The sequence below is a fragment of the Monopterus albus genome, unplaced genomic scaffold (assembly GCF_001952655.1).
Source record: "Monopterus albus unplaced genomic scaffold, M_albus_1.0 scaffold218.1, whole genome shotgun sequence".
Lineage (NCBI taxonomy): Eukaryota > Metazoa > Chordata > Actinopteri > Synbranchiformes > Synbranchidae > Monopterus > Monopterus albus.
Genome location: NW_018128098.1, coordinates 795,125 through 806,059, shown reverse-complemented (window position 1 = coordinate 806,059; position 10,935 = coordinate 795,125). Strand labels below are relative to the sequence as shown.

The 10,935-nt window shown below is 40.4% G+C and overlaps 1 protein-coding gene across 1 annotated transcript; it reads right to left on the bottom strand.

Annotated features, from left to right (window-relative positions):
• Positions 1-1,987: 1,987 nt before the first annotated feature.
• Positions 1,988-5,985, bottom strand: fbxl22 (F-box and leucine-rich repeat protein 22). The gene is made up of 2 exons (XM_020619391.1): positions 5,648-5,985; positions 1,988-2,469 (listed from the first exon to the last, which is right to left on the bottom strand). Exons 1-2 carry the CDS (start codon positions 5,983-5,985, stop codon positions 2,121-2,123), a joined length of 687 nt encoding a protein of 228 aa, XP_020475047.1. The 3' UTR covers positions 1,988-2,120.
• Between the last annotated feature and the right edge of the window lie 4,950 nt (positions 5,986-10,935).

Sequence of the window (10,935 nt, the reverse complement as noted above, 5' to 3'; positions counted from 1 at the left end):
CCCGGCCAGTCAGCCCCTCATCGGTCCTGCTATTCAGCCCGCCACCAGGTCCACACCCATCTCCTCTGCCGGCTATACATGTCTCTGCACTGCCGGCGCTGTCAGTCATCATGCTATGGGGGTGTTTTTCAGCTGCAGGGACAGGACGACTGGTTGCAATCGAGGGAAGGATGAATGCGGCCAAGTACTGGGATATCCTGGACGAAAACCTTCTCCAGAGTGCTCAGGACCTCAGACTGGGCCGAAGGTTCACCTTCCAACAAGACAATGACCCTAAGCACGCAGCTAAAATAACGAAGGAGTGGCTTTACAACAACTCTGTGACTGTTCTTGAATGGCCCAGCCAGAGCCCTGACTTAAACCCAATTGAGCATCTCTGGAGAGACCTGAAAATGGCTGTCCACCAACGTTTACCATCCAACCTTACAGAACTGGAGAGGATCTGCAAGGAGGAATGGCAGAGGATCCCCAAATGCAGGTGTGAAAAACTTGTTGCATCATTCCCAAAAAGACTCATGGCTGTATTAGCTCCAAAGGGTGCTTCTACTAAATACTGAGCAAAGGGTCTGAATACTTATGACCATGTGATATTTCAGTTTTTCTTTTTTAATAAATCTGCAATAATGTCAAATTCTGTGTTTTTCTGTCAATATGGGGTGCTGTGGGTACATTAATGTACATTGTTCATGAAAATCTTATTCTTCATTGAGTTGACCTTCTGTGTGAATACATGGTCATTCTTTAGAGATGCAGTGATAGGGCAGGAAATTTTTCACATAGTATTTAAAAGACAGACGCACTCCCCTACTTCCATATGGTTCACAGTCTTCTATAACATGACTCCAATCACAGCTCAGGCACAAGGCCGCTTTGCCCTCGGAGAAACCTTAATGCTGACATGTCTTACCCTGGCAGAGACAACATGCAGTGTAACCACACGCCTTTTGTTCTTTTGTACCGTGTAATTGGTTTACTCATGTCAAGTAAGGTGTGTGTGTGTGCTATTTAATCAAACTATTAAATCCTATTAAATGAATACTTTGACATTCTAGAGAATATGTGTATTTGCTTTCTTGCTGGGAGTTTGTTGAGATAATTGATACCACTCACATCTTTATGGTAATTAAGTAGCTGGAGAAAGCAACCGCTTAGTGCGACTTAGCATGAAAAGTGGAAACAGGAGAACAGCTTGACTGACTCTGAACATCTAGAGCTCACTAATTAACACATTATAGCTCAGTCGTGCCATCCATAGAAAAGACTATATCAGAAAAAGAGCATTTGTTGTTTTAGAGCGGGACAGTTTCTTGGCCGGGAGCAGTAATTTCTTGCTGGTTGCCTGGCAACTACCCCTGCCCAAGAAATAGTCCAGCACTTAAACCCCATAAAACAGCAAATTGTCATATTGTTTTACTCTTATTTATTTATTTAAATGGACAAAACAAAAAACGAGATAGAGAACTATAGGTGATTTTTAGCCTTTGGAACTAGACTACATATTTCCCTGTTTCCAGTATTTATGCTAAACTGAGCTAACCAGCTGCTGTCCATAGCTCCATATTTTCTGCATTGGTGTGGTATCAATCTTTTCATCTAACCCTCAGTAAGAAAGTGAATAAGCTCATTTCCTATTATTTTAAACAATTCCTTTGAGAATAAAGTCACTAACACCATTTTAAAGTCGACTGAAGAATTAAAGATAAATCTACCTGTGCTTGTGACTTTATTGTGATTGGGGGTAGAATTTTCCCTCGTTAAGATAATGCAAAGTAGGCATAGCAATTTTTGAATGGGGGAGCCAGAATGGGGCGCCTTCTCAAAGAAGGGGGGCATGTTTGCAAAATAATTTTAAAAAGTGTTACCCTTTAATTTAAAGCCCTACTTTTAGGAAATCATAAACTGTAAAGATTAACATGAAATGGAGGCAGCTTAAGAAAATGCATGTCTTTGTAAGTAAGACTCATACTCAACACATGCTGTATAAAAAGATGCTGTATTAAATATAAATACAAATAAAACTAAAGAATAATGCAGGCAAGTCCTTAAATTATGGCCAAATGTACAAAAAAAAAGCCTTTAATCTAGGTTCACGTGAAAGGATGCAGAGGCAACCCGAACCCTCAGGAGAACTGCAGGACTTTCTGCAGCGTCCTCCTGACCAGCACCCTCTCCTCAGGCTTGCTATCAGGAATCATATCAGCGCTCCTCTCTGCACTCAGCTGAATGCCCGGCCTCTTGTCTCTGACAGCTTGCAGGCCTGCCTGAGAGATGTTCCTGCAAAAGTCCACCTTCACCTCCTCCAGACTGTCTCCATGAGCCACCACACTTTCCAGACTGCGGTCTGTGATGCGGACACAGTTCTCCAGGTGGAGACAGCACAGCTTCTTACAGCTCTGCAGCACAGAAATCACATCCTGGTCAGTGATGTGTCCACAGCCAGACAGAGTTAGGGAACGCAGGTTGGGACACCTGAGGCACAGACAGCAATCAGTAACACCATTAATCTATTTGCACACCATAGAGTACAGCTTGTGTCATCCTTAATCATCACACTTTAAGACATATAGTATAATAGGGAGGGTGCAGCTTGTTTTGATAAGGACTAGTCTAAATAAGCAGTACTGTTTGGTGTGTGTGCGTATTTTTATAGCAATACATCTCAGGTATGTATCTTGAATAGAATCAAATAACAGAGGACAACATACAGATCACTGGCCTGTTGTGAACCATATGTGAATGAGAGGTAAACACCACCACTCACAGGCAGCAACATGTTAGATGACAGGACAGATTAATGCTAAACTATGCTTTCTTTGCACTGTCCCACAAGTCTTTTATATTTCCATCCTTTAACAAGCTTTTGTGACAAAATGGAGTTTGTTGCTATTACCCAAAACAATTACAAAATGTTTGATGAATTACAGCAAGACAAAAATACATTTGTTCATGTTACATTTTGCAAGAGTTTGTACTAAAATTAATGTGAATTGTTGCCATGTGAATGCATGTTTCTCATGGATGTTTCTTCCTAGTATCAGTATCAGCAGTGCACTGCAAACTGCTGGCAGACCAGCAGTACAGAGCTGGCAGACACACACTCTGATGGCAACAGATCTGCAATGTTATTCACATTCACTGATGCAGATTACATAAAGACTTACATAAGCTTGCCATTTTACCACATGTGAGCCAAACATATTCCAGTTGCCTGCAAGTGTTGAGGGTGGTGTCCCATTAACCTCGGAACATGGGATAGCACAGTCAGTCCACGTGCCCTGTTGTGTTGCATGGGGGTGGGGGTGCTTGCAATGTGAGGCTCTATCAGCTGATGGGATTGCACATTATTGACATTAACCAGAGAAGGAAAGGAGGATGTGCTTGGAGCAGTGGAATGACAAGTGCCCTCTAATGCTTATAGTTAGTCTCAGTAGAGAAGGTGTGGCACATGATGGAATAGAGGTAAACATGACAGGAATTGAAAATAAAAACTTCAACAACCTTTGTTACATAATTCACCATTGTGGCACACCTTCCCTCATTTTGTGTGTGAATTGAGACCAGTAAAATATCTATCTATCTATCTATCTATCTATCTATCTATCTGTCTTCTTTCCACTGAGGTTTGAGACATGAGGTAGCTCACCTTAAAATGAACTGCATGGAGGGCAGTCTGGCCTGAGCTGAGCACAAGCAGAACACCACACTGCTAACCTGTAATCATCTCTCTAATGACCTGTTTGGTTTATCCAGTGAACTCTAAAAGGAACAAAGACATACATTTAACTTTATGCTCCTTTGGTTTGCCAAGTGGAAGGGTTTCTTTCAAATATGCTACATACATTTATGGAATCCTTTGTTATCTAAATTCAGTAGTGGATAGTTTAAAAAGAAGCTGTCAGCTGAAACTGTACTGCAGAAGTCATACCTTTAAATGGTAACCCAAAATGTACCTGTGCTTGTTTCATAAGAAATGCATCCGTTTATACAAATAGTGCATATGAACTTTTGGAGGGAAACTATTTCTATTATGAACTATAAAAGCCTGATGCCAAAGCTTCTAGTGCCAGCTACTGTGCCACCAATACTACATTGCATGTTTAGCATGTTCATTCATGTAGTTCTAATACTGTGACCTCAAGATAATCAAAATCAAATACATAAGGGCTTGATAACAGACTGACTGTATTCATCTGACATTAGAGAAGTCACCCAAAGATATGCTACATTTTATAGTTTTTCCAAGATGATAAAAAAAAAAAGACAGACATTAGCTTGGCGTCAGAATTTGCGTGGAGTCTTATCCGAGAGGAGGCAGGCAGAGACAGACGCACATGTTTGTTCCTCTGACAGCAACAAAGAGCCAATTGTAGGCTCCACCTGCCTGTGTAAATCTCAAGGCTGCAGCTGACTGGGAGGATCTGTGGCCAAATCAGCCTTTAACACCCCCACATCTTCACTGTGTCCCCTCCCACCTTGTCACGTGCACTTGCTTTTCCTTCCCTTAGACTATGTGGGAGGGGTTATCAGTATGCAGTAAGTGTACCTTATGGGCATTGAGATACAGGACCCAGACAAAGTAGGTGGTTCTAGTTTTGCCTGGTCTCACAGCTTTTGTCTTGTGTCTCTAATTTCACAATACAGGAAATCCTCACAGGGTCATACAGCGAGCCAATGAGCCAGCCCCTCTCCCCTCTTCTTGTCCTGGCCAGCTGCTGTGGCCAGGCCCCTTCACATCAAGCATTATTGCTGGCTGCCTTGAGGAAAATTATCCAGAGACCTCACTGCGCCTCTCTGGGCTGATTCATACATGCAGCCATCCAGACACAAAGCCAAAAGCCAATAGAGCAATGTTTCACTGGCTTATCAAATCCAACTGTCATATCATTCAGTAAATATAATTTGATATCTGACCACAGTTATGTTAGTTCATAGAATCAGTCTCGTGTCTTACAGATGTGACATTTTCTCTCTCCATAGCCAGCTCCAGATACGCCATCGGTTTCTAATGATTTCATTTCATGCTGGCTATAGCTAAACATGGCAGTTTCACTAAGCCATATGCATCTAAATGAAACAATTTAGATGCAAAAAAAGCAACTGTGTGACTATTCCTTAGACACATCTGACAAAACTCTTGATCATTCATGCTTAAGACAAAACAATGAAAAGCAGCTATGGGGACTGACAAAAGCACAGGAACTCCTTACAATGCAGTTTATCAGTCACTAATTTTCAGTTTTAATGGAGGATGTGTTAGAATGTTGTTAATTCAGCTCTATGATCATATTTGAGATTGTGGTTTGTGGTTGTCACTCTAAGGCTCTGGACTCTGGCAACGGGTCAGACAGGCTGTGAGAGAACCAATAACCAATATGTTGCTTATTTTTCCAGACTTGTTTCTTGTGAATTATAGAGTAAAATGAGTTCTAAAATGTCTTCAAATATAGCAAGGCAAATCACTCTTTGGATGAACTAGTCGATATGAGTTACATTAGGTCTCAAGCAGACATCACTTTAAGGGGCACAAACCTTAAATCTATTATTGGTGGTTTGTCCAGTCTCTGTTGGTCCATCAGAAACAATCTTTTGCAAGTTGTTATTCCAAAATGCACAACAAAGCAGGGGAGAACTGCACATAAACACTTACATGTGGCAGACATGGGCCAGGAAAGCACTGACCAGGGCCTCGTGTTTACTGCAAATGTCCTTCTGGAACGAGCTCTTCAGCCAGTCCTCAATGTTGCACACTTGCAGGACTCTGCTGGAATACCAGCAAATTGTCAGGTACCGTAGTGAGGATCCCAGCACAAAGTTGTCCCTCCTCAGCTGGCACGGGGAGGTGAAGTGGAGCAGATTCCAGAGGCAGGGTTCCAGGAAGACCTCACGCAGATGGTGACAAGTAAGGGACAAACTCTTCCGGCTGTCCTTGTCCAGGAAGGAGAAAAGGTGAAGAAGACACTCACGGTTGAGCTGGGTGAGATGCATGGTAAGCTGTCTCAAGACAGAAAGACAGGCCTTGTCCCTGTGGTGGTGAGAGGCCTGCTGGTAGGCAGCAACAATAAGTCTGCAGGCTGTATTGTATGGCCTAGATACATGATGCCTCCTCAGGCACATGCTGGTGGCCTGCACATATAAGGTAGTGGAGTGCAGGCTATTTTAGGAAGAAACCAAGAAGCGTTTGAGCCATATGCAGCCTTTCCATCTGTCATGGCTCTCAGCAGGCAGCAAGTACTGGACAGAGCCAGATGTTTACACTGCCTAGTTGTCAGATACAGATGCACACTCAGTGCCAGAAATAAAGACAAGCACCTCTACATCATGCTGCAGTATACCAGCCCTGCAAGTGTGGTGAATGGTTAAAATGTCCAGCTGTTGTTGGGACTTAAGTCTCCATCCACTCCATAATGTGTTTTACATCATGGTTCTTTCACTTTGATGTTTAACCTGAATGGCTATTTACAGTTAAAGCCCAGCTGTATTGCTGTATAAAATGAAAGCCATGCAGTAGAATTTTATTGGCCCATTTATGACCTTACAGTTTTCCAGAATCGCATCCAAGGTAATTACAGAGCTGAATGATTTCATTACCTAACGTTTGCAAGTAAAAGTCACGTGAGTGGCAGTCATGAGCACAGTGTTAAATGAGGACTTGCCAATGGGAACACAGTGAACTATGCATCAGTGTTTGCAATTAAATTAGAGCACAGAGAACGTGCTGTGATGGCAAAAGGAACATGCCATTATTTCTATGTCATCACTCTGTGCTACATTACCAGTTATGTCCTGTTCCAAACATGATCACCAGTCTCTAAAATATGCAGGACACTGGGAAATGCCATCATTGGAAGGCACAGTACAGCCTGTACTGTGACTCACCATGTCATGATGTTCTTAACCACACCTCTGAATCAACAAACACAATGCAATGTGAGCTTACTACCAGCTACTGTGATGCAGTCTCCAAGAGATTATAAAAATAGGGAGAAAAATGGCCACTTGTGTCATTAATGAGGACAGGGGAGCAAGCCCAGAGCCACCTGTGAGAAGACGAGGAAGAGCAGCTGTTCTTCAGCATACAGGAGTGCTTGTTCCTGCCTTAGTGAGAAGGCTGACTGGCTGGCACGTGTTCCAGAGGAGCTCTTATGTTTGTGTGTGTCTGTGTGTGTGTGGGTGGAAATGTGCACTAGGAGGAGGAGTAAAACGATCTCTCACACACACAAAACTTGTTAAAAATGTGCTCCTTCTCTCCTCTAAGGTCATACTTAGACATATCAAAGGATGTTTCCATTGCAAGCCATAAGGTTGTTGGGTACATTTACCAAAGTACTGTACTTAAGTACAATTTTGAGGTATCTTTACTTTATAATTACCTACATTTTAGAGTCAAATATTGTACTTTTTACTTCTCTACATTTATTTTATAACTTTAGTCACCAGTTTCTTTTCAGAATCAGATTAATAAGGAAGATACAGCACAATCATAAGATTTTATTGATCTAAGGCAAAAAAATTCACAAACTACCCAGCAGTACTTCACATTATAAGCTCGTTAAAACTAGCTCCTCCTTTAACAGCTGCAACATTGTGATATACACAATAAAGTCAAAGTGTTTATTGTCATATGCACAGTACGGAAACATGTTTTCCTGTACAATGAAATTCTTACTTTGCCGTCCACATGAATGCCACACAATACAAATGAAATATAAAGTAGATGAATGTGTAACACAAAATCTAAGGCACTTTAAAGCAGCAAATGAAGAGATATAATAAAAATATATAAGAATATTATAAGAGAATGTATGTTACATGGGAGCTGTATGTGCAGTAATATAAAATATAATAAAATGTGCATTAATGCATCATAGTCCAATAATATATTATAAATACGTCGTTCTGCATAATGCGAGTACTTTTACTTTTAGTACTTTAAGTATATTTTGATGCTAATACTTTTGTATTTCTACTTAAGTAACATTTTGAATGCAGGACTTTAACTTGTAACAGAGTATTTTTACACTATTGCTACTCTGACTTAAGGATCTGAGTACTTCTTCCACCACTGTATACTGGGCATACACACCAGTTGTAGGTACACATGTAGACTGTATACATTTGAAAAATGTTACATGCCTGTATTAATTATTAAACTTTCCCCAAGGACATAAAAAGGCATGCAAAGCTAATATCCAGCAACAGTATAGCTTTACAGAAACATAGGTACACAACATTTTGATCAAGATGTGTTGGCCTTGAATTTAAGGCTCCGGCTGATCATCACCACATTTAATGGATTATTTGATCTACACATCTGGTCTTAAAATCAATTTTCTTGTCTGACCACCTGTCCTACACCTCAGTGTATTATAATATTCTATTAAATTGACTGCACATGCTCTGCATTCATGTAGTGTAGTGTAAATTTTCTTGTTCTTAAAGAGGTAAACAATCAACTGCATACGTTTCCAAAGCATCAATACCTTTCAACTATAGTTCATAACTTTGAATCCTACAGCTAAATTAAAAGAAACCTCAGATTTTTCTTTATGAGATCATCTGTGATGAGATTGTAGGCTTTAATTATTCCGACTTATTCAATAACAAGAACGTCTATCAATTAAATTCAATCATGAACAAAAACAGAGTGCTTACAAAGCCCTGTAGGTCACACGATGTAGCTTTTGTTTTTCTTGATATTTCATACCTTGAGCCGGGGCACCCACTTCTGGGAAGATGGCAACTGTCCTGAAGGCTCTTCATTTGTAAACAGTGTTTCTCACTGTAGAATGGTAAATTTCATATTGTTTGGAGAGGGCCTTAAAACCTCCAAGGTTGATGAGCAGTGACAACTGTTTCTCTGAGGTCATGGATGATGTCCTTTTTCTCAAAATCATGTAGACACACACCTGAGTGCTCCAGAATTACCAAAATGCCAAAAGTTCTGTATACACCTACAATTAAAGCTATAGTATGTAACTGAAGGAAGCACAGTCATGAAACTCCAAATCAATTCATGCTGCTCCACCCAGCACTCCCTCTCACCCCTCCACTATGCTGTACTACAATCTGCCCAGATCTTTGTCCCTGATATTTGTCCTTAAATGAGAATCAATCAAAACATTTAGAAGCGAATATCTTTGCACTGCAGGGTCACAGGAGGCTTCAACAACACCTCTCCACATTAAGAGGAGCATATTTGTACAACAGAAATATTTGGTTAAAAGTTACATACTGCCGCTTTAATACAAACCTCCGCTGCTTGTTTACTAACAAAAACTCCACAGCGCTCTCATATCACCCCAACGCTGGCTTCATATTGACTTACTTTTAAATTTAGAATTGATTTTTAAATCCTTTTGTTAACTTTTAAGGCAATACACAGTTTGGCTCCACTATACAAGAGTGAGTTGCTGATCCCTTAGAGGTCCTCCAGGCCTCTCAGGACATCAAAACAAGGGTTCCTGGTTGCGCCTTGCTCCAAGTTTAGGTCTCGTGGTGATTGGTGTTTTTCCAAACTGGCTGCTTGTCCCCCCCTGGCGGTTAGCTCAACAGACTCTATAAAGCATTTTAAATCTCTTCTTAAAACTTATTCACATGGGCTTTTTAATTATGCTTTTTTCCTGCTTGTGTTTGCTGCATGTATACAAAGTATATGTATGCATGTTTTTATGCATTTAAGCAAATATTTTATAAGCCTTTGTGGCTGTAAAGCACTTTGTAACCCTGGTCCTGAAAAGTGCCACAAGGCTTTTTTTTATTACATACTTACTAGTGGATTGGCTGGCTTCCTACAAAAGGAGTATACAATAGTTCAGCTAAAATGTATGATTTTATTCCAAAGATTTAAAAAAAAAAAAAGTTCACTTTTACCAATACATTTTAAAAGAGAATATCATCAGGGCCTGTGTCTAAACCCATTTCAGATCAGCATAAATGTTAAATGATACTTTATTACTGACGCAAGTTGAAAATTATTTCTTTTGGACATTGGTTCTTGTCATCAAAGTAAAACTTTCTATAGCCCTAATAAACACCTGTCAGGGAATAAATTCATTGCGTTCTAAATCTTCCCTAATAACTAGGTTCTTAGGTGCTAGAAAGTGTCAAATTAGATTTTTGATTTGATTTATAATTTCAAGCATGTAAAGACAGTTGATATGTCAACACACAATTTTACACATATCCAACAAATGCTAATCCAATATCAATTTGCTTACACCTAGTACATGCTTGAATGGAGTAGGAAGAAGTCAGACTTATCCAGTCCTACCCCATGACATCATCTTACCATCAGGATCTAATGGTACTTACTGATCTCTGGTCAGGTTCAGGTGATGAGCCCTTCTCTGCAATTCTTCTCCTGTAAGACAGAGTCCAGAATTATTTCTGAAAAACAGTTGCTATTTTTAAAAACATATCATCATGTTTAATGTTAATATCATAAAGCACAGACCACACAATTCCTCCTGAACTCCACATTTTTAAAACCTAAATTCCTTAGATTTCTCTAGATCTTACAGTGATACTTCTCTGTCAGCAACAAAGTGCATTTAAATTACGATTTTACTACATATCATCTCATAATACTGAGGAATAGTGAGAGTGATGAGTACATGAACTTATTCTTCAGGTGGCACAACAAAATCCATTGCGACCAACATTGGGGTTTGCTAAATCTACTGTATGGCAACTGTGTCAAGTTTCACTTTTCTGTAGTATATGAAACAAGATCTGAAATTCATTCATATGACTCAAGTGCCTATTTTGAGACGTACTGAATCGAAGAGTAATATATGATGTGTCGCTACCTCCTTGCTAACAGGGCACTCATCTCCTCCATGAGCCCTCCTCCTCCAGGCAGAGGGCCGTTGCCTCTGGCTTCAGATTTGGCCCCTCCAGCCCCTGGCATGGCTGCTGCCAGAGCGGCCGCCGCCT